The sequence below is a fragment of the Zasmidium cellare genome (genome assembly GCF_010093935.1).
Source record: "Zasmidium cellare ATCC 36951 unplaced genomic scaffold M409scaffold_5, whole genome shotgun sequence".
In the NCBI taxonomy this organism is placed as follows: domain Eukaryota; kingdom Fungi; phylum Ascomycota; class Dothideomycetes; order Mycosphaerellales; family Mycosphaerellaceae; genus Zasmidium; species Zasmidium cellare.
In genome coordinates this window covers 261,619-288,177 of record NW_022986949.1, presented here as the reverse complement: position 1 = coordinate 288,177, position 26,559 = coordinate 261,619, and the positions used below count along the sequence as shown (strand labels likewise).

The window sequence follows — 26,559 nt, the reverse complement described above, 5'->3', positions numbered from 1 at the left end:
GTCTACCCCAGCACTGGGCCGCGTCCCACAACCGCCTCGACATCCTCCAGATCCTCTCCGACAACTACACGAAGAAATTCGACGTCGACGCCCAAGATGGCTCCGGCTGGACGGCGCTCATGATGGCGGCGAGCCTGAAAGACGGCGACGAGCTCGTGGATTACCTGCTAGACCAAAAAAGCGCGGACCCGAGCGTCAAGACGAACAACGGCCAAACGGCGCTGCACTTCGCGAGCTCGAAAGCGAACCTCGAGACCGCGCGGAAATTACTCGCGAAAGGCGCTTCGGCGCGGGTGAAGGATAAGCGGGGACAACTCCCGCTGCACCGCGCAGCGGCGGTGGGGAATGGGCCGATTGTGAGGCTGCTGTTGGAGAATCGGAGTCCGGTGAATGCGACGGATGGGGATGGGAGCACGGCGTTGCATCATGCTGTGGCGGAGGGGAGGGGGGATGCGGCGGTGGAGTTGTTGAAGAGGGGGGCCGAGTGGGGGAAGGTGGATGGGGGTGGGAAGAGGGCGGTGGAGTTGGCGCCGGATGAGAGGGTTAGGTTGTTTGTGTTGAGGGGGGCGGTGGAGGAGGGGGTTGATGTTGAGGGGGGGTCGTGAGGAGGAGAGAGATGTTTGGAGGAGGATACTACGATTTGAGAGGGGTGGACGGTGGTGAGATGATGCGACGAGATGGTCAGGTATGCTCGTGGAGCACTTTGATCTCTTGACCTGTCGTCAATGCCGGATGATTGTACGACATTGATGAAACCCACGAGAGCACAGACGGAGATGCTGGGATAGAACGAGCTGGCAGCCCTAGCCTCGCATTGCTTCTCTTTGCCAGCATACAACCCAGACAACGCCGTCCTGCACAGATCAGCTGATGGACAAGAAAACAAAAGAATCTTCCCTCCTGAACTTCTTTCTTTCTCGTCTCCCGTCCATATTCGGACCCGCCCGAGTCGTGGACGGGGACGATCTTCTCCTAGCTCGCAATCCTTGCCGCAAAACCGAGTCGCCCGCTTCTCGAACCTCACCTGCATGCACCTTTGATGTCAAGCTTGCTCTCCACACAAGCAAGAAATTTTCTGTCTTCTCAATATGCAGGCATGAAGAGAGGCAAGCATGCCGACGCAAGCCTCGATCACATGCAGGAGGAGGAGTAAGAACACTCGACGAAACGTGTTGAGGTCATGACAGGCATTGAGCGTTTGGCCCGCAATAATTTTTCGGCAGCAACCTTCACCTGTCTCGGCTCGTCATCCTCCACAAAAAACACGCCCCAGCCAAACGCGTCGTCGTTTCGTGCTCCAGTCGTTGCTGAAGAAAAACTCTATGCTTTGACACTTTTTGTTTCTTTGATGAGATCCACTTTGTTGGGGGCGTATGTACCATAGTACCACCCCTCGTTTCACGGTGTCCTTCTCGAATTGTGTGTCAAGAAGGAGAAGAAGAAGAAGTCTGGATCCGTACGGAAGCCAGCCCCGATTACTTTCACTACCCCAGCCAGCACGGGGAAAGCCTTTGCTCGTTACAGGCTTTTCCTGGTTCGAACAACGACAGCACGCCCGCCCGCTCCCATCACATGTGAGTGTCAGTGCCCTGTCTCTCCTGCTCTGTGCGGGGAGTGTGAGTGGTAGTGGAGTGGAGAGGGCACGCACGCGCGCAACGCCTGAGCTGCATCACATCACGTTTCCTGGCCTTGCGCGTTGCTTGGGTGGCGCCATCCAGGTTGGACATTTTGCAAACAAGCGTCTAGATTCCCGGCGGCGACAAGTAATACCGCTTGCTTGCTTACAGTGCCCTTCACGACGATTCCCTCTCAAGTCATGTCGGCACGTTTCTTCAAGCGCCGGAGGATGTCGTCGATTGCTTCCGGCTCCCAGACGCACACTACTACTGCTGAGGATGACTTGTCGGCAGAAGGCGATCGAGCCACGACTTCATCATACGACGGCAATGCCAGCAATACAAGACGACAGAGGGCCCTCTCTTCATCGACCGCTTCTGGACCGTGCACGTCGAGCTTGCCGAGCAGGTCTTATATTCACAATGTGAATCATTCGAATCAGGGTATGTTCTTTTTACCTTTACCATTTACCTTACCTGCCTGCATGCATGCCAAGGCTCTCATATGATCTTCTTCTTCTCCTCCTTCCACAAAATCACGTACTTCCCCAAGTGAATGGCGTTGGCTGACGTGCCCGCACAGATGTGCAGTACTCGTCGTCTGGAGTCCGACAGCAGACCGCCGAGCTGTCGTCTTCGTTTCTGGACGACTCGGAGATGTCGAAGCATTTTGGTGATCGATACGATGAGAGTGCTCTGGGGGCGCAACGACCGGAGCCGATTGCAGAACGCTCGGAGCCTGCCACGCCGAATGAGGAATTGGGTCCTCGTGGATCTTTTGATGCATCTACGATTGCTGGCGCTAGTGACGCTTTATTGATCTACAACGAAGATAGTCACAGCCCTTCACCTGGTCTGGGCGGTCGACGGCGAACGTCAGCTTCGAGGGTCCCGGAAGTTGTCGTCACTAACGAGGACGGTGATATGGGCGAGACGACTCCCTTACTACCCCGTGCGCGGTTATCGTCCCCCCGAAAACAGAGATACGACGCTGGCGGAGACCTCGAATCCCAGCCGAAACAAGCACCTCACCAAGGCATCTGGAATCGACTGGGCCACCACTATCCCTCATTCCGGGCGATCAGGCGTGTTGTCGATGTGGCGAGCAATCCCAAACGATGGGACATGCGGCAAGTGGCGAGCACGGTGGTGTACAAGCCCGTCAAGGCGCTGCCCTCAGTGTTCTTGGGTCTGCTGCTGAACTTGCTGGACGCACTGTCGTATGGCATCATCTTGTTCCCGCTTGGAGAAGATGTCTTTTCTGAGATGGGCGCGGATGGCGTGTCGATGTTCTATGTGAGCTGTATTGTCTCGCAGTTGGTGTACTCGAGTGGGAGTATCTTTCGAGGGGGTGTTGGGTCGGAGATGGTATGTCGTGAGTTGAGTTTGAATTGAGGCTGCTGCTAATGGGATTGTAGATCGAGGTTGTACCCTTCTTTCACAAGATGACCTACATGATCATCAGCATTATGGGCACAGACAACCCGGACGCCCTGCGAGCCACGGTCATCACGTCTTACGCCATGAGCTCCATCTTGACGGGAGTCATCTTCTTCGCTTTGGGAGCTGCGCGCCTTGGGACTCTCGTCAACTTCTTCCCGCACTCGATCCTTGTTGGCTGTATTGGTGGCGTGGGTATCTTCTTATTCCTGACTGGAGTCGAGGTTTCTGTTCGTTTAGACGGCAACCTGGATTTCACAAAGGAGGTCCTGATGAAGCTCATCGCCCCTATGAGTCTGGCTCAATGGCTGCCTCCACTGGCACTGGCCATCATCCTACTCATCGTCAAACGATACTACGACAAGCCTTTCCTCGTCCCGGCATACTACATCGGCATCACCGTCATATTCTACATAGTCGTTGCTGCCGTACCCTCGCTCAGCGTCGAGGGTCTCCGCAGTTCAGGCTGGGTTTTCGAGGCGCCCGCAGCCGACAAGACCTTCTACAACTTCTACAGCTACTACAAGTTCAGCTTGGTGAACTGGAAAGCCGTGGCGATGACGATTCCGTCGCAGTTCGCGCTGACGCTTTTTGGGATTCTGCATGTGCCGATTAACATCCCTAACCTGGCGATGAAGATGCAGGAGGATAATGTCAGTATCAATCGGGAGCTTGTCTTGCACGGGATTTCGAATTCGCTATCCGGATGTGTGGGGAGTATTCAGAACTATCTCGTCTACGTCAACAGCGTGCTGTTCATGGACACTGGAGGCGATAGTCGATTGGCTGGATATCTGTTGGCGGCTGCTACTGCTGGACTCTGGATTGCTGGACCGATCGTCATTGGATATGTACCGGTCATTGTGGTTGGGACGCTGATCTATTACCTTGGAATTGATCTGGCCAAAGAAGCGCTTGTGGATACTTATGGCCGACTACATCGATTGGAGTACTTCACCATCGTTGTCATCGCCTTGGTCATGGGGATTTACGACTTTGTCGTTGGAGTTGCTGTTGGAATTGGGCTGGCTTGTCTGGTATACGTTGTCCAAACATCGCGAAAGACAGTCATTCGAGCACAATTCTCTGGCGAGATTGCGGAATCAACCGTTCGTCGCCATCCTCGACAGCGTGATTACTTGCACCGCGTTGGACCTCAAATCCGGATTGTCAAGCTGGGTGGATATCTCTTCTTTGGCAGCATCGTCAACGTCGAGAAGACGGTGCGAGCTCTGATCGACGCAGAGGCTTTTGCTGCATCGCCGATTCGATACCTCATCCTAGACTTCTCGCACGTCACCGGAGTAGACTTCTCAGCCGCTGAGGGATTCGGTCGAATGTATAGGATTCTGAGAAGAAGAGACGTCGAGATGGTGCTTGCAGGCGTCAACCTCGACGACGAAGTCGGCCGCAGTCTGAAGATGGACGGTCTCTTCGAAGAAACCGACGAAGACCCACCAACACCACCCCCAAAAGTCTACGAAGACCTCAACGGCGCCCTCGAAGCCTGCGAAAACGCCCTCCTCGTCACCCTCACCGAAAAGCAACAATCCGGCCTCACGGGCGGCGGCGACTCCCCACCCATGCCTATCCCCTCGGAACCGCCCAAACGCGCCCAAATCACCGACCTCGAAACCCTCTTCGGCTCCCCCCGCACCAACCTCCGCCACCGCGCCGCGACTGAAACCATCGTCGAGCAAGGCGGCCACCCGGAACGCACCAAATGGCAAAACCTCAAACAACCCCTCCCGCTCCTCCTGCAGGCCTTCGAGAACTTCACCACCCTCCACACCGAGGACTTCTGGTTCCGTGCGGTCCCCTACTTCTCCCGGCGCGAGTTCGCGAAGGGCCAACAACTCTACGCGCGCCACGACAAGCCCGACGGCTTCTACCTCCTGCAATCCGGGATTCTCCGCGCCGAGTACTCGCTTGAGCAGGGGAATTACCACGAGAGCATCGTGGCGGGGACGACGTGCGGGGAGCTGCCGTTCTTCAGCGAGACGGAGCGGACGTGCAGTGTGCTCGCGGAGACGGATTGTGTCGCGTGGTGTTTGACGCCGGAGCAGTGGGGGGTGCTGCAGGAGAGGGATGTGGAGGTGGCGAATGAGTTGTTGAAGGTCGGGTTGAAGTTGAGTGCGGAGCGGATGAATGCTATTACTAGTTATGTTTTGATTACGGCGAGTTAGAGGGGGGAGGCAGTCGAGAGGGGAGGGGGGTTTGTATTTTGGTTGGATTGGGCTGGGAGAGAAGATGTAGTGGTGGCGGTGGGTTTGATTCTTTCACTCAGCGTATGAGCGAGCGAGCGAGCGAGCGATTGGGAACGAGTGGCGAGGTCGAAAAAGCGAGGCGTTTGGGTTGGATTGGTGGGTATAAAAGTCTGCTTCTTTCTCGTCGGGTGGAGGATAGAAATGGGTCTTCTGGCATAGAAGAACCCTTTGCCGCTCGCTATCTGATAGTTTGCTCATCAATTGGCTGTGGGCATTTGTAGAGTATATTGCTATCGAACGACGCCCAGAGTCCGCACCTAAGGGAGCTCTATCTCGAAGTCGAATTCCCACCCCCAACAACAGAGATCCGGCCATCAAGCTGGATATCGACCGGTGACTGTTCGATAATATAATTAGTAAGGACCACATCCTGCGTATCGAGCGTAGCGATCTCGCTAAACTCCGGGAAAATGTTGTCGCCACCTGTGTATATACACGTTAGCAATACTTCGATCTTGAGCCCAGCACAATTCTACCAACCTCCAGCGAGAAAGTCGAGCGTGACGATATTGTACGTCGCCGTCTCATCCAACGCGGCATCGCCGACGGTGACGTTGACGAGTCTGCTGCCGACGGCGGCGTCGGGGTTCCACTGCACGGTGATGCCCCGGCTGATTTGGAAGAAGCTGGTGACTTCTTCGCCGTTGAACTAGTTCGAATGTCAATAGCTTGTCCTTCCTCAGATTGGGGTCTTGAAAACTGCATACCTCGCTGACGCCAGAGCAGAGTCCTTCCAGGACCTTCCAGAGATCCTCACCGCTCAGCTCGACCTCGACGACGCTGTTGCCGAATGGGAAAGACGTCAGGACTTCGCCGCGCGTGATGGGTCCAGCGTCAATCGTCGCGCGGATGCCTCCAGCGTTGATGATGGCGAAGTCGGCGGTATCGCTGGTGTTGAGACGGTACGAGAGCATAGCATCCGACATGAAGTCGCCGAGAAGACACTCTTGCTCCTGGCATGTCGTTTGATCTAATTCGACGTTTGTGGTGCCGACTTCTTCCGCGGCGAATTCCTCGAACGGACCTCGCCAGGATTTGATCTGTGCCTGGAGGGTCGCGTTTTGCGAGGTCTTGTTGTCGAGATGGATTGGGCCTCCGTGATATTCTAGGATTTTGCCGTCACAGTCGTAGGTCACGTCGATGTATCCCAGGTACTCGCCCCATCCTAGAAAGCGTGTTAATCTCGTTGGCGGTGCCACGTGCTGGGATCAACTCACGGTAAGCGGTCACGATGAACACCTCCTCGCCGTCAAGATTCTGCACAATTGTAGGGTAAGGGCCTTCGGCGCCCTCGAAATCGCCGAGTGGTGTATGGCTGTGGCCTCCCATGATGAGGTACAGTCCTGTCGTGTTCTGAGCCAGAGCTTGGTCTTCTTCGTATCCGATATGCGTGATGGCCGCGATGCGGGTGATGTTCGTAGTGGTGCGAATGAGGTCCACAGTATTCTGAACTGCTTCGACAGGGTCCGAGAAGGTCGTGCCCTCGCCAGGACTGGAAATACCTGGTGTTGTCTCCGTTGTGACGCCAATGACGGCCAGTTCGAACTCCTCGTAGATGTGATAGGGCTTGATCGTTTTGTTGAGAACGGGATGGTCAGACTGGATGTTGGCTGATATGATAGGAAAAGTGAGATTCTGGAGGAACTCCCCTAATTTGTCGTCGCCCGCGTCGAATTCATGGTTTCCGAGAGTCATGCCGTCGAAGCCAAGCTGATTGATCGTCTCGGCGATCTTCTCGCCGCCGTAGTAGGTGTAGAACAGCGTGCCCTGAAATTCGTCTCCGACATTGAGGAACAAGCTGGAGTTGAGAACGGGTCGCCGCTGGTTGATGGCGGTAGAAACGCGAGCATAGCCGCCATAGCATCCAACGCTGGCATTCGTGCAGTCCGTTCCCGAAGACCGGAACTCGTCTAGGTGAGCATGTACGTCGTTGATGTGGAAGAAGGCTGGGACAGTCAGTCACTGGACGAGTATTGGTGATTTTGGGTTGTGGTACATTGATTCCAGTTGCCGTTCCCATCAATATATCGCTTCTCAAGGCGCCGTTGACTGTAAAGAACGTCTTCGGCCCACGCTGAAGTGATGAGAGGCAAGGCGGTGAGCACACCCGTTAATAATGACCCCATGTCGGATTCAAGATGAGCAGAGATGCTAACATGCGAAGGAAACAAGAGAGGTCGAGTTATACAAATAATACCTTCATCGCCACACAAGCATCGGTTTCATGCACCGAACCCTCGCAAGTCGCCTGCACAATCTTTCTACACGGTCTTGGCAAAGATAAATTGCGCGTATCGTATGCCCGAAGAGGACCTCATGGCCGCGCCGGCGAGGTATTGGCACACTTGGCAATGATGGGTCCGTCATGGTCGGGTAGCATCTTGCCAGGGCTGCCGATGGTCCCTGACAGACGCGTGGAAGAGTGCTGGAGGGAACGTGTGGCTCGTTGTACTACTTTTCACAACATGGAAGCAAGACGCAAGGGAGGGGATGTTGGAGAAAGGACGCAGGAGGGCGAGGGCGGTAGAAGGGCGACTTTTTAGACTTAAGCTAGCGCCAACCCAATGAGCTTCGAGGAGCTGGAGATGGGTGACCTCAGTCTCAAAGACTCACAGTTTTGCGACGTCTTGGAGAGTTCAAGGATAAGCCGAGAAGCAGGACGAGGCTCCAAGCCAGCTCTGTACCGCAGCGCGCAAAACGACTGTATATTGAGCTCGAGTAGGCGAACGCGGTAGGCCACGACAGTTTTCAGTCTCCCCTGCCCTTTCGTCTCTACTCGTTTGCTCCTCTTCACCTGCTGAGCACAGTCACCCACCTCGATCTAGAGATGGACCATGGCCACCGGTATGAATCCTGCCCTGAAATAGGAAACCACGTTCTGATAACACGGCAGTCCGAATATGCATCTGCGGTGACGAGAGCGTCGGCAAAAGCTCCCTCCTGACCTCGCTCGTCAAAGACACCTTCGTCACAGCCAAGATCCAATCCGTCCTCCCGCCCATCACACTGCCTCCCACGTTGGGCACGCCGGAAAATGTCACGACGACAATTGTCGATACGTCTGCCTTGCCACAGGATCGCGATTCGTTGCGGAAAGAGCTGCGGAAATGCAATGTGATTCTGCTGGTCTACAGCGACCACTATAGCTATGAGCGCGTTGCCTTGTTTTGGATGCCACACTTCCGGTCGTTGGGAGTCAATGTACCGGTGGTGCTGTGCTGCAATAAGAGCGATTTGTCTCCCGCGATGAGCACGGCCAAGGTGATTGAGGATGAAATGCTGCCTGTTATGGGTGAGTTGGAACAACATCTTACACCTAGGGCTATCTATTGATACACGGACAGCTGAATTCAAAGAGATCGATTCTTGCATAAGAACAAGTGCAAGAGAACACCACAACATCAACGAAGTCTTCTTCCTTTGCCAGAAGGCCGTCACCCACCCGATAGCACCCATCTACGACGCCAAGGAGGGTGCACTGAAGCCAGCAGCTGTTGCGGCGCTCAAGCGAGTCTTCTACCTCTGCGATAAAGACCAAGACGGCGTCCTGAATGACAAGGAAGTGCACGAATTCCAGATGAAGTGCTTCGAAAAGCCATTATCAGACGACGACCTAGCCAACATCAAGCGTTCGATCAGGCGGCCTCAAGAAACCGCCGACGGCACCATCGAAGTAGAAAAGCTTCGTGATGGCATTGACGTCGATGGCTTCATCCAGCTTAACAAAATGTTCGCCGAGAAGGGCCGACATGAGACCATCTGGATTATCTTGAGGAAGTTCCACTACTCAGACAGCCTCTCCCTCAAAGACAACTTCCTCCACCCCAAATTCGACGTGCCAGCCTACGCCTCCGCCGAGCTCTCCCCGGCCGGCTACCGCTTCTTCGTCGACCTCTTCCTCCTCCACGACAAAGACAACGACGGCGGGCTCAACGACTCCGAACTCGCCGCCCTCTTCGCCCCCACCCCCGGTCTCCCCTCCTCCTGGATCGAAAACTCCTTCCCCAACTGCACCGTCCGCAACGAAGCCGGCTACATCACCCTCCAAGGCTGGCTCGCCCAATGGAGCATGACGACCTTCTCCGAACCCAAAACCACCCTCGAATACCTCGCCTACCTAGGCTTCGAATCCTCCGACACCAAACCCACCACCACCTCCGCCCTCAAACTGACCAAACCCCGCAAACGCCGCACCAAACCCGGCGCCCGCGTCGAACGCACCGTCTTCCTCTGCTACGTCCTCGGCGCCCCGGGCTCTGGCAAATCCTCCCTCCTCAACGCCTTCCTCGCCCGCCCCTTCAACCCCACCTACCACCCAACGATCCAACCGCAAACCGCCGTCAACGCCGTCGAGCTCTCCGAAGGCGGCAAACAATGCTACCTCATCCTCTCGGAGCTCGGCGAGCTCGAACCCGCCATCCTCGACAACCCCGCCAAACTCGACGCCTGCGACCTCCTCTGCTACGTCTACGACTCCTCCGACCCAGACTCCTTCACGCACATCCTCGACACCCGCGCGAAATACCCCGCCCTCGCCGCCCTCCCCGCCGTCTACGCCGCCCTGAAAGCCGACCGCGACCGCGCCGTCCAGCGCACCGAGCTCCAGCCGGACGTCTACTGCGAGGGACTCCGCATGTCCAAACCCCTGCATGTGTCGGTGAACTGGAAGAGCATCGCGGAGTTCTTTGTGCATCTCGCCGAGTGTGCGACGTTTCCGGCGCAGGCGTTTCCGAAGGCCAGCGAGGAGGAGGAGAAGGCGGCGTTGCAGGGGACGGCGGTGTATTTGGGTGTCGGGGCGACGGTGGCGGTCGCGGCAGCGTTTGCGTGGGTGTGGAAGAGGAATTTGTTGTCTGCTGGGTCGAATGGGGCGGGTGGGACGTAAGTTACATGTTGTATTTGTGCAGAGATTTGTTGGACTTGATCATGAGATACCCCTCTCTCCGAGAAATGTATGAATACTGTCAATCACTCACGAGGAAGATGGTTGACACTCTTCTCATATGATGTAATCATTCCATTCTATCACTCGACGACATGATCACCCACATGGGGCAGCTTGGAGACCTGTAAACAGGCAGTACATGTAAACAGCACGATGCCAACTTTTCGATCATCTTCTTCTTCTTCTTTCAAGGGTATCAAAGCCATCGCCATCATGCACGAAAACCACGAAAAAGCGCTATGCCAAAGTCCACTGCCGTCTCATCATCACATCACCCGTCATCACCCCATCATCATCCAGCAATCATTCACCCACGCAAATACTGCACCAACTGCGTAAGCTTATCCCTCGTCTCATCGGTGAGCTGCTCCTCCGGCGGCCCCAGCACCTTCTCAAACACGGGCATCAACTGTCCCGTCAAGCCCTGGATCGTTTCGTTGCGGGCCTGGTACAGCGTGACGATCATATCGAACACGGGCTCGTTCTCACGGAAATCCTCCTTGAGCGGCAGGAGCTCGGCGAGGTGGGGCAGGACGTCCTGGAGGGGGATGCTCTCGGGCGATTTCTTGATCATGCGGCTGACGCAGCCGGCGGCGTTGTCGAGGAGGCGCGCCTCGGAGTCGCTGGCGTTGGCGTTGGAGTTGTGGAGGAGGGGTTCGAGGAGGGTGAGGATGTTGGTGTAGTTGGAGAGGATTTCCTTGGCGTCGGTGCTGTTGGCGCAGAGGAGACCCATGCCGAAGGCGGCGTTGCTCTTCGTCTCGGGGTCCTCGTCGCTCAGGCGCTTGAGCAGCACGCGCATGAAGCGTTGAGTGTAGGGAGTGCAAGCGGCACCCATGGACTCGATGCAGTCGGCCACGGTGCCAACGGCTGAGCAGCGCTCGAAACGCTCCTGAGATGAACAGAACTTCATGACTGGGGTCTCGAAGATCTGCCAGAGCTCGCCGAACTGGTCGCCCAATGCAGTGCCAAGGGCAGCAACAACCTCAAGAGCGGTCTCGATGACGAGCCAGTCGTACTCAGCCGACTCGCCCTCAATAGGGGCGTCGTCGAAATCATCCTCATCCTTCTGGCAAGGGTGGTTGCGCTGCAGGATGAGCATGATCGCAGAAGTGACCTGCTCCAGAGGTGTGGCATTCTCTGACTTCGACGTGGCGAGGACGGCTGGACCGCAGAGCTTCAAGGTAGCGGCCAAGTTGCGGTTGACCTCAGTGACAGTGGCCCTGAATGGCTGTTAGCATGTGTTCACATCGAAATGTCCATAGCAAGTAATTGTTCGTGTTTGAGATCAGAAACAGCCTCTACGTTCTCGCAGCATGTGCCGTAGCATCTGAGTGAGCTGGGTTACGATAGTGTTGTCATCACGTCAAGAGAGGGGAATAGAAAGAAAAAAGCGTCGACTCACCGATCCATCTCCTCTTCCCAGAGAGCAAGCGTGCCCTTCATGACGAGATCGCCCAACTTCTTCAAGTCGTTCGTAGGCTCGACCTTGAGAGGAATGCCAGCCTGCCACTTCTGCATGCCGTTGTCCTCGGCTAGGCCCCAGAGGCAAGCGTATGCACGCCAGAGTGTGCTGATGGCGCTCTTTCGCACGCCCTCGAAGGTGTGGTCCAACAGTGGGATGGTTGTCTCAATCGTCTTCTCCATGTATGGCAGGTACTTGCCCTTGGCATGTGTAAGGACGTCTCCGATCACCTCAACAGCGATCTCCTTCTCCATGGCGACAGCAGTGACCGCACCAAGATCATCCCAGTCGTCGTCATCATCATCGTCTCCAGTCTCCATCATGGCCTTGATGACATCCTCCTCAGAGATTTCATCATCCTCGTTGACACCGTTGGCGCCAGCGACCTTGATCTTCTTGCCAGCAATCGTGACCTCTTGACCGACAAGGTCTGAAGCCTCAGCACCGAGCTGGACTTCAGAGTCGGTCTCTTCCTGCTCGAGGCAGTCGAACAGAGACTTGACGACACCCTGCAGGAATGGCTCAAAGTTCTCCTCGTAGACTCTGGCGAGCGTGCTCCACAATATGTAGCTCGTCTCCTTCAGGCGCTGGTGATCGAGGTGAAGACCCTCCTCGCTGGCCTGCATGAGCGGTCGCACGAAAGGCTGGAAGGCCTCAGCACCAACAGCGCTGGCAATCTTGCCAAGAGAGTCGATGACCATGCTCCTAAGCTCAAGTTCATCTTCACTGTCCTTGATCTGAATGTAGCCACCCAAGCTCTGCATCGTCTTCTCAAAGTATGGCTTGAAAGCCTCCTCCGAAGCACTGGCAATGCTGCCGAGGGCACTAACAGCGGCCATCTGCACCTTGTGGTCGTCGTGGTCGATGAGATGGCTGAATCGTGGCACAAGCTCAGCTAGGTAGCGAGCAGCATCCTCAGCTTCGAGACCCTCGATGAGAGAGTCGACGGCCATGGCGCTGGCCTTGACGATGTGAGTGTTGAGTTCGTGGTCCTTGGAATCCTTTTGCGAGTTCTGCATGCCCTGAAGTGCAAGGTCGAAGTTTTTGACGAGAGCCGGGATCAGGCGTGCGTGCTCCTTGCCCATGTCCTCGGCGAGGTCATCCGCAAGACGTGTGACGCCGTTGAGGGTAGCGCTACGCACACTGATGGCTGGGTCCTCGAGCAGGTGGAGGACCAGGGGAAGGATCTCGTTCAGCTGGGTAGCGATGAAGTCTGGTGCACCCTCAACGCACATGCCGAGAGCCAAGATACCTGCTCTCCTGTACTCTGCCTGCTCACTCTGGACGTATGGGCCAATGGTCTTGAGCAGTGGCACAGCAACCTGGCTGGGTGGCAGGCTCTCGCTGAGAATATCGAGCAGACCGAGGGCGGATCGTGCGGGCGAGATATCATCCTCCTCAGATGGCAGCTCATCAAGCTCAGTAGCAATCTGAACGCACATCTTGGTCATCTGCTCGCCAACCTTCAAGCTCTGGACCTTGAGCTTGCGGTACCGCACCGCCTGCATCAAGAAGCTGATGGCCTGCGATCTCGACTCGTCGTCCACCTCGGTCTTGGAGGAAACCTGCATGAAGAACTGCAGCAGGTCGCCGAAGTGTGCGTTCAGGAAAGCACTCTCGTAGCTGAGAAGCTTGTTGAAGACATCGAAAGCTTGCATGGTGTGTTCCTCGTCTTCCTCAGCAATCGTCGACTGCAAGACCTTGACCATGTGTGGGATGGTGCCCTGGAAAGCCTTCAAGCTCTTGGTGTCCTCCTCCGTGTCCAGCACCATAGCCAGCTCCGACAAAGCAAGCATAGTGTTCACTCTTACTTCCACCGACTCGGGATCTTGGATCGTCTTGGTGAAGAGGGCGAGCATCTGAGACATGTTCTCTTGGAAGACGTCGGGCATGGTCTCGAGGAGGGTGTAGATGATGTAGACGCCGACCTCGCGGTGACGGGCAGTCTCGCTGGTGGCAGCTTGCTGCAAGATGCCAGGGAGGTCGGCCCATTGTCCATCTTCGAGGTCGATCTTGGCGATAGACGCAATGACACGAGCTTTGGTGTGTCTCGGCAGCTGCTTCTCCTCGTCGATGGTGCTCTTGAGGAGTTGCTCACGGAGCTGGCCCTTTTGCTGTTCAGGCACCGCTGCCCAGTGCTTTGAGACGAGTTTGCGTGCCTCGACACCGGCCAGTTGTCGTAGCTGGGGCTCGGGGTGGTTGACGAGGATGTGGATGAGGGCCGTCACCGACTGGGGCGACGAGTAGTAGGACTTGTTGAGCTGGCTGGTGGCCTGCTTGACCTTGTTGGTGTCAGGCTCAAGCAGAGCCTGCAGCAGCGAGACGAATTCCTGCTCGTCCATGTTTGAAAGGGGGGTCTCAAAGGAAGGACGAGGGAGGAAGAGAAAGCTGCGTGGCCAAAGATTTTGTGCTCTAGTAAATAGAGACTACCGCTCTGAAATTTGTCGCTCGCCCGAAGATTTCGCGGCAAGGGTCCTCGCGGTCCCGCATTCCCGCTTCGAGTCGTTCATGCCTCAGGCAGAACATTCACTTGACGTCAGTCACATGAATATGAGATAGTCTGGGCATTGATGGTATGTTTTTCAATCGTTCATTCATCAATTCGTCTGCCTAATCCGCTCAACAACAAAACGACAGCGCCATAGCTCGGCATTTTGGGTATCATCAACTCATCAACGGAAAAATCAGTCCGTACCAACAATCAACGCAAAGAAAAAACACATCACTGCTGTCTCAGCAACAACTCCACCGCCCGGTCCAATCTAATCCCATCGCCCATATCCGTCATTTGCAGCGCCTTGCTCGCTTCGGCGGCACTGAAGCCCATTGAGACAATCTTTGCGACCGCCATGTCGCTGGTGTCTTCTGCGACTCCACCGAGGTTTCGGAGAGTCATGCGGTTGAAACCATCAACCCGTTCTTCGATGATTGGGCTTATGGCGCGTGGTGCTGCCCAGAGAGTGGATGGCGATGTTGGGGAGAGTGTTGAGCCGTGGCGCATTGGTGTTGGTTGTTGGGTAGATGGTCTTCGGCTCGTGGTGGTGCTCCTTGAGACGACGCTTCGTCGTGATCGCGAGCTACCAGTGCGAGACACCATGCTCATCGGTCGCTCGGTGTTCATATCGATCAGAGGCAGGCGCTTGTACTCGCTGCTCTGTCGACGCAGGCGGATCTCGGCAGCCAGAGTCGCAACTCGCTGGCGGCTCTTCTCCTTCTTCTCCTGCTCTAAGGGGTCCTGAAGTCTTAGCTTCGCGAGCAAAACTTGCTCTTCGTAACTCTTCGCAACGGGCTCCTTGAGGAAACTGGTGCGGCTGCCGTTATACACGGGTGGCGTCCATTTTGTCCAACCGTAAGCCTCAGCCAAAGCGAAGCCTGCGTCGCTAGTGTCGCTTGCGTACTCGGCCATCTCCAGCACGACACTCGGACCCAGCGTCATCAAGTAAGCAGTCCATTCCTCCAACATCTGCTCTTCCTGCTCGACATCACCTTCGACCACACCAGTCCCATCAAAGACGCCATGTCGTCTGGCTTGGTCCACTCGGCCCTGGTAACCTTGCAAGAGGACAGTCAAGCAAGTCCAGATCTCGGTCATGTCAAACAGCTGAGTAGCATAAAGTCCGCGCTCGTTGGCCTTCGCAAAGTAATCTGGTGGATTCAGAAGCACGCTGCTCATATCGAAATCCAGATTCGTGTTGACGGTGGCCACACAGCCTTGGTTGTTCGCTAGGAGTCCTCCCTTCAGCCAGTCGAGCTGGCCTGTAATGTCATCTTCACGGCCTTTGTCGCATCCAAAAATCTTGCAGAAACACCAAATCCGCCAAAAGGCATCGTTGAATCTCGCAGCATTTGGGTGAGTGGGCGTTGAGAGTGCGAAGGTAGTCTCTCTACGGATGAAGGTCTGACACTTCTGCAGAATCAGCCCTTTCAATCGCTCCACCACAGCTTGATCTCGTCGGAAGCACCGCATGTACGACATTGGCGTGTGCTCCAGCTGGGATGATGCCTTGCCAGAGTCGACTTCGTTGCGGTCAGGTGGGCTCCACTCTCGAAGTTCCCACGCCGCTGGGGACTCGTTGAACGCCACCGTCCGGATCAGATCCATCTCATTCTCCTTGAACACGCGGTACATTCCCTTGTTGATGACGGCGGTGTTGAAGAGATCACCGATCGATTTGAGAGACGCGAGGATGTGCAAAAGGACGTTCTCAGCTGACTCTGAGGGAACCATAGCGGTCGCTGTTTCGTCCGCCTCCATGATCGTGGTTGGCTTTTGTAGGACTGACTCTGATGCCTGGTCGACCACAATGGTTGGAACAATTGGAGTGTCAGCAGATTTCTCTGCGTCAGACGGGCTCGGTCGTTCTGTAATTGAGGTCAAGTCGGCCGAGTTATGGTTGGAATGGGAGATGCTAGCACTCTTCCGCAGGGTAGGTCCCTTCGTTGGCTGGTCCAGTGGCTTCATCTGCGACTCAGACCGTCTCCTGGTAGGCATTTGAGGAGCTGGAACAGCACTAAGGCTCTTAGTGCCTCTAGTCATTCTCCAGTCCCTCTTCCTGGATCGCTTTGGAATCGTCGGGGCACGCACTGGCGGCTGCATGACGTCTCGCACACTGTCGCTGCGCTGCAGCAAGGAGCCGCTCCTAGATGGGAGGTCGACTGCCTCATTCTGTTCATGCTCAGGCGGTTGAATCGACTCAAGCGAGTCCTCGAGGTCTTTCTCGGCCTGGCTCAAAGTTGGGCTCGTCGGTTCGTGCACATTTAAAAAGGTGTATGGTGAACTGCGAATGAAAGCTCGATCAGCACGATCCAGCTCGCTCATCGATCGGCTGTGTCGCATCTGGCTCTCCTGTTGCAGCATGTCCGCGTGTGATGGCAGCCTGACAGTCTTGGAGATTCGCTCGTTCCTGGAGAAGGGAGAAGGCGCCTCACGTTCGGGCATGACTGGTAGAGGTGGGGGTGCCTTGTCCTTGTTCGGCTGTGTCGACGCACAAAGTGCTTCCACGCTGGTTGCCGAGCTTCGTCGACTAGATGCAGAGAGATCAGTGGTTACAGAACTGCCTGAAGTCGAGGACCTTGAAGCGTGCGATCGGCCGCTTTCTGAATGCACTGGGGCATGAGGCCTATCAGGCGGGCTAATCACTAGACCCGAATCCTGCTCCAACGGAGAGACGTCCTTTGGCTCCTCCAGAACAATCGCAGGTGGTTGACGAGGGAACTTGGTAACGATGCTCGCTGGAGCCACCGAGACAGGTCGACGCGGCTTCGGCTGAACAATCGTAGACAACGTGCGGTCGTTAATCAGCGGCTCACCAGCCGGGATAACCACAGATAGATGTGGCTTCCGAGCAGCAAGTTGTTGTCCGAGTTGCGTGCCAGCAGAGACTGGTCGAATTGGTGTGAAGCCAGTCTCCTCGATCTTCTCCTCTTGCTTTTCACCTTGGCCAAGAACGGTATCATCCCAATGCACCACGCCATTTATCCAGACGCCAATTCTGCTCTGGGAGTCCTTCCTCTTCTGAGACTTGGTCCTTTGCGTTGCCAAAGACGTCGTGCTCTTGCTCCTCAACATATCCTGCTGAATGGGGGACAATGGTGAAGAGTCGCCCCGATTCAATGCGTTCAACGTCAACTCTCGCTCGTTGATCGCTATCGCCGAGAGGATCTCCTCGTTTGGGCTTGTAGCCATCTCCTCCTCCAAAGCTGTCATTTGGATCGTCTTTGCTGGAGGCACCGCATTGAGAATGGTGGCCTTTGGTGTCTTGGGAGTCCTTGGACTTGCGGCCTTTGGCGACTTTGGACTCTGACTGCAGACACTCTTCCTCCTACCAATCCAGCTCTTCTGTCTTTCGGTCATTGGACGAGGCATTGCTGCCTGGGCTATGAATGGAGGAGTAGGCTCAGGTGTCTCGGTACCTCTCCTACTGAAGATGGAAATGCTCCGTCTGAATTGGCTGGTCGGTTGTGGGATCGGTTCGGTTGGGCCAGAGTTGTTGGAGGCCGCAACGTCGATCGAAGCGTAGTAACGTCCCTCTCCCATTTTGACGGTGGGGAAGGCTGAGCAGAGGTATTCGTAGTACTGGGCGGGCTGCTGTCAGGTACCGACCAACCTCGCGACTGTGGCGAGCAATGATCAGCTCCGTTCCAAAAGCGTTCCTGTGACAGGTCCCTACCACTATTATGCAAGCCCAGCAGGTGGCAAGCAAGGATGATAGATGGGCTCCTCCAACACTGCTGTGATGGTTCGATGAGTATGGGTCAGGCTGACAGAGACGCCTGGAATACGACGCCGTACGAGAATGTTGAAACAACAAGGGAAGTGAAGATACTCATACCTGCACGGCGAGCAGGCGCAGCGAAGAGCATTCGGAAACAGAGAACATGGCGGAGGTTAAGCGGCCTCGCATACTATATCAGTCGAGAGCTGTGTGTCTCGCGGCAGACGACATGCCAGTCCGGGAGCATGTTGCTCGAGCTTCGCCCAGCGAAGGCATGAGGGAGCCAGGTCAGAGTGCAGTCATGGCACGCACGTATGGCTGAAGCCCAGGCGCGGACAGTCAAACAGGCTCGCGGGCCCTGGTGCATGGCGTTGGAAGGACCCTAGCTCTTACTATGTGTGGAATAGATCGACCTGTGTCTACCAAATATAGGTAAGGCGCACAGGAGGCTGAGGTGTCCGAGCGGCTCCGCACTCGCCGGGGCTGTGAAGTCTGGCATCGCACACCAGCCGCAGGAATCAGGATGAAGGGTCCTTCCTTCACTATAACGGCCGGCTGGAATGACAACGTCGTCGTTCTGAGGCCGCACACAGGCAATTCTTGCGCCAGTGCAGGCGTTGGTGTTGTCTCAGTGCTAAGAAGAAGGACATCTGGACCTCGCTACACCAACAACGCGCAACAGCTGGGAACGGGATTCCAGAACAGCCGCGCTCGGTTTGCGACTGGATCGCCCAGCTCACCCACCCTGGCGCATAGAGGCAGGATCATGCATGTCAGTGTTGAAGTCCGAGGGTTAGACTTTCCGCGTGGCATCGCCGGTGGTCGAATCGCATGATGTCGTCGACGATGTTTCGGAGAATTGCACGCTCGACGGCGTCTGCTATAGGTGTGTCTGTCTTGCGCTGGCAGCCACGCAAGCGAGCGTGCAATGGCGCTCCTTTCTCCGTGTCCTGGAACTTGGTGTGCCGCGTCCAACGAGTCCGACGTACATAAGATACCTGTGGATGGGTACATGAGGTGCTGATGGCATCGATGAGACGAGCATCAATTGCAGCAGCACACCCGATCGCCTTGCCCTACCGCGCAACGCACGAAAGTTAGACTTCTTCGTTCAACGTGTGCCTGGGGTGCCTCGTGGGATTCTTTCTGGGCGCTGTCATGACGCACCAGGATCTGCTTCGCGGATGCTGTCGGTCAGCACAGCATTCGTCGCATACCTTTCCGTTCCTCGACAGGCCTGCTTCACGGCCACAACAACAACCCGTTTCCGGTTGTCGCGATCGATGGCAGAATCACTGATAATGATGACGATGGAATAATGCCAGTGCGACCGACGCAGACGGGCATCTCAATCCGCCAACCCTCTTGAATCCTTCGGCAACGGAGTACCAACACAAACACCACCACCACCACCTGACGACACATCGCTGCTGCTGGGCGATTCGGAGTTTCTTAGTTTCGCCCAAGACCTGCATCCCGTCAAAAACTGTCCGTACCCGTCCTCGCACCGGGCTCGTTCAACGGGATACATATCCGTCGTCGTCTGCGTACCTCCAGCATACTTTTCAATCGCCGAGCTGCTGTACAAACCCCCCAAGCGTTGCCGTGAAACGCAGGAAGCAGACGGAGGCGACTGACTTTCTTCGCCTCCATCATCGTGGCCTGATCTCAATATCAGGTTTTTGATGATCGAAAGCGACACGTCGACACGGTGATTTCTGAAATTGACTTCGCGGCAGACGACATCGTCGTTGACCCGTCCCACGTTCAGTCCGCGCAATTGAGTGGGTTCGGCTCCTCCGCTGGTGTCATCTCAAAGTGCCTCCTGACGATCCAATGAGACCAGTGTTGCACTACAGACTTCACTTTACCATTCTTCAACCTGGACGCGACAGCATGTGTTCAAAAAACGCGGTAGGTACAGTGGGTTCGCATCTCCCTTTCTTCTCCTTCTCAATTGTTTGCGTCGTCTGTGTGCGTGGTGTGGCTCCTTGTCTTCTTCCTGGCTGGTACAGGAAGATGTCCGCTCCTTGAAAAGAAAGTACAATCCTGATAATGCGCTCTTTCGAATCGCCGCGTCTACGACGAACGGCCGTCTTTGCAATCGTGATTTCCGTACTCTTTCTCCTGCATTTATGCGACGACTATGCCAACATCACGCCTCTGTACTGGCAGTCGGCACAATTGAAAGGGGGACGATCATGGGATATAGCACCCATCGAGCCTTACTGGGAGTGGAACTACACAACCGACGCGAACAATCTCCTCCTCACGCATACGCATTGCGAGCAAGCATTCCACGGCCTCTTCAAGCCTATCGACCAGAGCGTGCGTCGCCACCGAGCACCTTACAATAAGGTGAAACTAAGCGACCTCGACCAAGTCTCTGGCACCAAAGGCGTCGTGCGGGCGATGATCTACGACCAACAATTGTACGTCATCAGCACAGCCGGCTCGATATCCAAACGCTCGCTGGAGGTCCTGGCTCAAATCAACCGCGCTTTGGTGACGAGCCCCGAGGAAGTAGCGAACATCGAGTTCACGTTCACAACCGAGGAGAGATCCTCACACTACTCTCGCTCCTCAGCATCCGCGAAGACATGGGCCTTCGCTCGAGCACCCACAGACCACAAGACTTGGCTCATGCCCGACTACACCTCCTTCAGCTGGCCTGAAGCAGGACCCATCGAGTCATTCCACGATGCACGCCGCAGAGCCGAAGCCATCGACACCATCGACTGGGAACAAAAGAAACCCCATCTCCACTGGCGCGGCAGCACATCCAGCATATCACAACACCCTGACTTCCTCTCCTCCACCGCCAACGCGCCCTGGGCCGACGTGCAGATCACCTCCTCCCCCCAACACCAGCACCACCACGAAACCAACCTCTCCTCTTCCCCCTGCGAATCCAAATACCTCGCCCACCCAGAGACCTCCTCCTACAATAACCATCTCAAATACCTCCAACTCTGCACCTCCGTCCTCCTCCTCCCCTCCTCCCTCAAATGGACCACCTCGCACACGCACCTCCTCCAACCCACCGGCCCCGAGCAGAACTACCTCGAAGTCAGCGACGACTGGTCGGACGTCCGGGCGAAAATCCGGCATTTGCAGAGTTGGGATACGTTGGGGGAGAGGATTGCGAGGAATGGTGCGAGGGCATGGAGGGAGAGGTGGGCGACGCCTGCGGCGGAGGTTTGTGAGTGGAGGCGGTTGATGAGGGGGTGGAGGGAGGGGATGGGGTTTGAGGTGGAGTTTTATGATGAGGGGAGGGAGAGGGGGGTTTTGTGGGAGAGGTTTGTTTTGGAGAGGGTTGGTGGGGAGGGTTGAGAGGTACATGATATTTCGTCGTTCTCTTAGGACACATCACACTATCAACATACCCTTTTTGAGACCACCCGCTCATCTTCACAGTCCCTGAATCGGAGGATCCGGCTCCGTCGTCTGCTGTTGATACACCATCGCCTGCTGCTCGGAAGAATACCCTCCTCTCTGCTCCTGCACCTGCGCCTTAATCTCCTCCGCCCTCTCCCTCCACTCCGTCTCAATCTGCGACAGCGCACAACACTAAACGAAACCCCAATATATCAGCCTCAACTCCCCAAAAACCATCATCGACATTCATTCCAAAACGTACCCCACACCAAAACACCGCCAAATAATCCCTACAGTCGCTCCCTACCCACACAACACACACATCAGCTCCAACCCCCTGCAAACCCCCCAAAAAGAAGCCACCAGAACACGTACCCTCAATCCCAAACCTCCCCCTCACCCTTCCCCGTTCCCTCCAAAGCAGCGCGCACAGCACGCAAGGCGAGAGGACGTACGGCAGCAGAAACCACAGCCAGCAGTGGGCGGTGCAGAGGTTCACTTCGCCGCGGTTGCTGAAAGCACTATCGTTAGCCGTCGTCGGTCTCGTGGGTGGATGGATGAATGGAGGGGTGAATCGTACGTTTCGGGGAATTTGCTTCGACGTTCGACGATGCGGCCGTAGATGAAGCAGTTGCAGCAAAATGCCGCCCACTGGATGAGACAGTCGCACGTTAGCGGTCTGTGATGGAGGTGAGGGGAGGGTAGGATACGCAGTTTCCGCAAGAGCCGCCGCACTAGGGCGTGCAGAGGGAGTTATGCCAGCGAGAGGAGGAGGAGGATGAGGCGGCGGACGATGTGTGGTTAGAGACCAAAGGCATGGTCGCGACTTTCTGCTCGAGTTTGGCGTGGATGGATTGGATGGCGATGCTTGCGGATGAAGTTCTGACAATTCTTAAGTGATGCAGTCGTGAAGTTAAGAGGGAGATGGGTGGTGATGCCCACAAGAGACGGGTATCGTTGATGATGGATCTAAATAGAATGATGAACTGCTTCCCTGATTTGTAGATTCAAGTGGCCGACAGCAGATACCACCCTCCGCATGAGATATTTGCCCTTCGCACATGCCCGCGTTCATCTGCACTTTCTGCCTCCGACACATTGCACATTGCACATTCATTCTTCATTATTAGTTCGCTTTCATGCCCTCAAATGCCCACTGCCTGTAAGCAACCCATGAGCGTCACTCTCACATCCCCATCACATCACATCCCAACCTCCCCGTCCATTTACTGATGGACCGGCACACCGGGCTGATGATAGGGAGGCGCACCGTGCTGATAAGTAGGAGCACCAGGCTGATAACTCATCCCCTGCGGCGGAGGCGCATACCCCTGCTTGATATCGCCCCCAAACGGCGGCGCACCACCATGCTGCGCCGCCGTAGCGCGGTCCTTGAGTTCCGTCTCGACCTGCGCGAGGGCACAGGGCGCGCAGAAAAACGAAGCCAGGCAATCCACGCAACCGTCGCCTATATCGATCACGAGAAGTCAGGCACACTGCCACCACATCGTACTTTCGTTGGACGAACCTCGAATCCCGAACCTGTCGCGGATCTCGCCACGCTTGAATAGTAGAGGGATCCATTGGAGCCCACAGCAGACGCCTGCTCCGAAGAACAGCCAGCAGGGCCCGTTGCAGGCGACGTTGTCGTAGTGGTCCTTGTCGGTGTCGGGGAACTTTTCGTATCGGTTGACGGCGCGGCCGTAGAGACAGGGAGAGCAGAACCAAGCGCCGAGGCAGGTGCCGCAGTCACCACCACAGACATGGCTGAAAAGACCATTTCGCCAGGTGTCACTCATTTTGAGGGATGCTGGGAGGGTTTGTTAGTGTATTGACGGTGTGGATGTTGGAGTGAGGAGAGTCGTACTGAATTATGGCTGTAGTGAGTGGGTTTGAAGACTTGTCTGTACGTTCAAGTGAAATCGCTGCAACGAGAGGACAGTAGTGAACAGAACAGAACAAAAACTCAAGCGAAGACGAAAGAGAAAAGAACACACAAGGCAGCGACACACCCCGCCTTCTATACCGTCGCACACTGACGAGCAAGAGAGATAAACGCCACCTAAAGGTAGGTAGCCTCAGAGTCAAATCTTCCACAGGAACCACCGCAAGCGCACAGCCAAGTGAACTATCTTTGGCGAAGGACCCAAACCGTTCCTGGCGAGCGCACGATACCACTGCAGGCGGGCAGCTGCAGGAATCATCTTGGGCGTTTGGTTGGAGATTGCCTTTCAGGCGTGCAAGGCTGCGACACGGGGCGCCGTACGTGCGTGTAGCCGCTTGAGGTTCTAGATTGGACACAAGCTTGTTGGGGGCCACAGATGGGATTCGCGCATCTCCCGAGGAAGGAATGGTTTTCTATGAGGCTGAGCTGGGAAACCACTTTCACCGGTTTAGGGTGGAGTTTGATGGCGAGCCCTTGGGTCGAGAAAGGTAGTCAGTTTATTGATCCCGAAGATGTCGAAAAAGGTAGCTGTGAAAGGATGGTGGTACACCCAGTGCGATTGCTGGCGGTGTTTTCTGCTTGTAGCGCTGGCTTGGTTTGGCGATTTTCGCTGAGCTGAAAGTTTCACCCATTGGTCAATTTCCGCAAGACATCGATTGGGGGCCATCGAGGCCTCTCATCAGAGTTGCCGAGGAACTCATGAAGTGGCTTCGAGACAGTATGCGGCAAAGTAAACCATATGTACAGCCGCACGCCAGGCGTCGAATCATGTCGACTATTATAAAAGCACTGAAGGGTTTAGCAACAGTTGGTAGCTAGCCGGCCTAACTAGTAATAATTTGGTAGTTAGTATTACGACTTGTCCGCCATTTGTATAATCGATGCAGTCAAGTGTAGTTTGCCTGCGAAAGGCTGCGAATTATCTTCCTTCGTTCACTCCCCACGGAAAGTTGTGAAAACCAGGCTTAAAGGGATGCACTACCTCGAACTCGGCGTTCTCTTCTCTTCCGGATATGTAGACCTTCTTCAAGTATCCAGAAAGCTTTCCTGTTCGATGATAATTTGATAGAACGGTGTGGACGTACTCGAACTCTGGCTTACATCGGATCTGTTCGTCCACGGGCTCGAAGCCAGGCGTCTGGTCCGGGACGGCGAGAGCCCGGGTCGACAAGACGTTGATGGTAAGCTCATCCAAGGCCAGATGCTCTTGTAACGGGTGTCTTCGGTCCATGGAGATTCCACAATGAAGAAACAGATTCAGGGCAGGAATAACAGCTTGCGCCGCCCCGTTGCAGTGGACGATCAACCTTCGCATTTGTTGCGGCGGGCAGGGGATTCTACGCCAAGTAGCTGTCATCCAACTGCTAACCTCGCCTTGCGTGGCCGGCCCGAGATCAATCTCCAGAGTGTGGTTTTGTTCAGTGTCCCGGTAGCTCGCAGACTCCATGTACTGCTTCATTTCCTCTGCGATAGCTCTACAAGACAGCATGAGGTTGAGCCATGGAATGGAGAAACATGCAGGCTGAGATCTTACATCGTTGACTCGAATGTAGCTCCCCTGTAGGCCATTTGGACGAGGAGGGTAGTGGCGTTGGAGTTTAAAGCCATCCAATGGCTTGATGTCGGAGTGCTGCTGGAAGACTTGATGGTAGATGTCGAGCCTCAATTCTGTAGGCAAGCCAAGGAGGGTCGCCGAGCTGTTCTGCATTGCCGAATTGATGAGATGATCAAGATCAAGCAGAGGCACGGTCGTGGAAAGTTCGCATGTGGGTTATAATAGGTGGCGGGAAACGACTGGCGACGAAGGCACCAGCCGAGAGGACAGCGAGGACAGCGTTTATTGGAAACGCGCTTGGCTGCAGAACACACCTGGTGGACTGTCCTCGTGGCGGCTTGTCGAGAGTTGATGTTGTCGGCAAAAAATACGATGTCCACTACCTGATCTGGATAGAGAGAGGCCCATCTCGCGAAGGAGACGCTGGTGCAAAGGAGCCGAAGTTGCTGACGGCGGGAAAGCTTGATCTTGACCACACCTCTTCCTCTTCCTTTTCACATGATCCATGGATGGCAAGATCACGTGTCCGTCTTCTGTACACGGAGAAGAGCAGTATACGTTCAGAGATGAATGTTCGAAGAAGATGGAGGAAGATGAAAAATACACTCTGTTAACTCCGGGCGGCGAAATGACATCACGTAACTAAACGCCGAAGAGAACATGGGACTTCCAGGATGAGTATAAGGGTCATCTATACATCTTTCGATGTTTCGTATTTCATCAATTACAATAGGCCTTTTGTCACTCCTACTGCTCTACTATCTCACCTCCAACACGCAGAAGGACGCGCAAATGAACATGGCCAAAATCCTCATCACAGGCAGCTCAGACGGCATCGGGCAGGTAAGATCCAATATACTCATAACCCAAACTAATACCATCAGCACCACTAACCCATCCAACCCAGGCCGCCGCCCAACTCCTCATAACCCAAGGCCACACCGTCTACCTGCACGCCCGCAACGCAACCCGCGCCAAAGAAGCCCAAGCCGCCACCCCCGGCGCAGCAGGCGTGTTGACCGGCGACCTCACGTCCCTCACCTCGACGAAAGACCTCGCCGCCCAAGCCAACTCCCACGGGCCCTGGGACGCGGTGATCCACAACGCCGGGCTCGGACCCTCCAACACCCTCGGCAAGACGACCGACGGCTTCCCCTCGACGTTCCAGGTCAACTCCCTCGCACCCTACGTGCTGACTGCGCTGATGGCCAAACCAAAACGACTGCTCTACCTCTCATCAAGCCTCCACTCCGGCGGCTCCGACTCCCTCACCAACCTCCAAGAAGAGAAATCCAGCCCCATGTCCGCCTACTCCGACTCCAAACTCCACGACATCCTGCTCGCGAACGCGGTGGCGCGGTACTGGCCTTCTGTGCAGTCGTGCTCGCTGGACCCCGGGTGGATCGCGACGAAGATGGGCGGCAGCGGCGCGCCGGGGAAGACGAGCACGCCGGCGAAGGCGATTGCGGAGTTTGCGGTCGGGAGGAGTGCGGTGTTTGGGGAGAGGACGGCGGTGTATGGGAATCCGCAGGGGGCGAGGACGCCGCATCGGGGGGCGTTGGATGAGGGGACGCAGGATGAGTTTGTGAGGTTGTGTGGGGAGTTTTCCGGGGTGCCGTTCCCGAAGTAGGGGGGGCTGTGTTTGATGTTGTTTGTTTGTAGTGTATTAAGGTATTATTTGTGTACTACTAAGCTTGCGGTTGAAAGACCTTATGACATTTCATGTCAATATGTATGGC

The 26,559-nt window shown here is 55.6% G+C and overlaps 9 protein-coding genes across 9 annotated transcripts; 4 read left to right on the top strand and 5 right to left on the bottom strand.

The window, feature by feature from the left end:
• Positions 1 to 1,816: 1,816 nt before the first annotated feature.
• Positions 1,817 to 5,242, top strand: M409DRAFT_63621 (uncharacterized protein; the record flags this gene model as incomplete). Its single annotated transcript, XM_033815684.1, has 3 exons — positions 1,817 to 2,060; positions 2,200 to 2,984; positions 3,035 to 5,242. The coding sequence occupies 3 exons, from the start codon at positions 1,817 to 1,819 to the stop codon at positions 5,240 to 5,242; spliced, it is 3,237 nt and encodes a 1,078-aa protein (XP_033672160.1).
• A 349-nt stretch (positions 5,243 to 5,591) lies between these two features.
• Positions 5,592 to 7,449, bottom strand: M409DRAFT_50734 (uncharacterized protein; the record flags this gene model as incomplete). The annotated part of the gene is made up of 5 exons (XM_033811614.1): positions 5,592 to 5,746; positions 5,804 to 5,972; positions 6,031 to 6,488; positions 6,541 to 7,269; positions 7,320 to 7,449. The coding sequence occupies 5 exons, from the start codon at positions 7,447 to 7,449 to the stop codon at positions 5,592 to 5,594; spliced, it is 1,641 nt and encodes a 546-aa protein (XP_033672159.1).
• Positions 7,450 to 8,157: 708 nt separating this feature from the next.
• M409DRAFT_50733 (uncharacterized protein) lies at positions 8,158 to 10,205 on the top strand (the record flags this gene model as incomplete). The annotated part of the gene is made up of 3 exons (XM_033811613.1): positions 8,158 to 8,167; positions 8,217 to 8,615; positions 8,668 to 10,205. The coding sequence occupies 3 exons, from the start codon at positions 8,158 to 8,160 to the stop codon at positions 10,203 to 10,205; spliced, it is 1,947 nt and encodes a 648-aa protein (XP_033672158.1).
• A 367-nt stretch (positions 10,206 to 10,572) lies between these two features.
• M409DRAFT_63619 (uncharacterized protein) lies at positions 10,573 to 14,069 on the bottom strand (the record flags this gene model as incomplete). Its single annotated transcript, XM_033815683.1, has 2 exons — positions 10,573 to 11,485; positions 11,668 to 14,069. The coding sequence occupies 2 exons, from the start codon at positions 14,067 to 14,069 to the stop codon at positions 10,573 to 10,575; spliced, it is 3,315 nt and encodes a 1,104-aa protein (XP_033672157.1).
• A 380-nt stretch (positions 14,070 to 14,449) lies between these two features.
• On the bottom strand, positions 14,450 to 17,764 carry M409DRAFT_63618 (uncharacterized protein; the record flags this gene model as incomplete). Its single annotated transcript, XM_033815682.1, has 1 exon — positions 14,450 to 17,764. One exon carries the CDS (start codon positions 17,762 to 17,764, stop codon positions 14,450 to 14,452), a length of 3,315 nt encoding a protein of 1,104 aa, XP_033672156.1.
• A 2,233-nt stretch (positions 17,765 to 19,997) lies between these two features.
• Positions 19,998 to 21,275, top strand: M409DRAFT_50730 (uncharacterized protein; the record flags this gene model as incomplete). The annotated part of the gene is made up of 1 exon (XM_033811612.1): positions 19,998 to 21,275. The coding sequence occupies one exon, from the start codon at positions 19,998 to 20,000 to the stop codon at positions 21,273 to 21,275; it is 1,278 nt and encodes a 425-aa protein (XP_033672155.1).
• A 1,271-nt stretch (positions 21,276 to 22,546) lies between these two features.
• M409DRAFT_50729 (uncharacterized protein) lies at positions 22,547 to 23,119 on the bottom strand (the record flags this gene model as incomplete). The annotated part of the gene is made up of 2 exons (XM_033811611.1): positions 22,547 to 22,788; positions 22,849 to 23,119. The coding sequence occupies 2 exons, from the start codon at positions 23,117 to 23,119 to the stop codon at positions 22,547 to 22,549; spliced, it is 513 nt and encodes a 170-aa protein (XP_033672154.1).
• Positions 23,120 to 24,184: 1,065 nt separating this feature from the next.
• Positions 24,185 to 24,973, bottom strand: M409DRAFT_50728 (uncharacterized protein; the record flags this gene model as incomplete). The annotated part of the gene is made up of 1 exon (XM_033811610.1): positions 24,185 to 24,973. The coding sequence occupies one exon, from the start codon at positions 24,971 to 24,973 to the stop codon at positions 24,185 to 24,187; it is 789 nt and encodes a 262-aa protein (XP_033672153.1).
• A 645-nt stretch (positions 24,974 to 25,618) lies between these two features.
• On the top strand, positions 25,619 to 26,450 carry M409DRAFT_63617 (uncharacterized protein; the record flags this gene model as incomplete). The annotated part of the gene is made up of 2 exons (XM_033815681.1): positions 25,619 to 25,663; positions 25,728 to 26,450. 2 exons carry the CDS (start codon positions 25,619 to 25,621, stop codon positions 26,448 to 26,450), a joined length of 768 nt encoding a protein of 255 aa, XP_033672152.1.
• Positions 26,451 to 26,559: the final 109 nt, after the last annotated feature.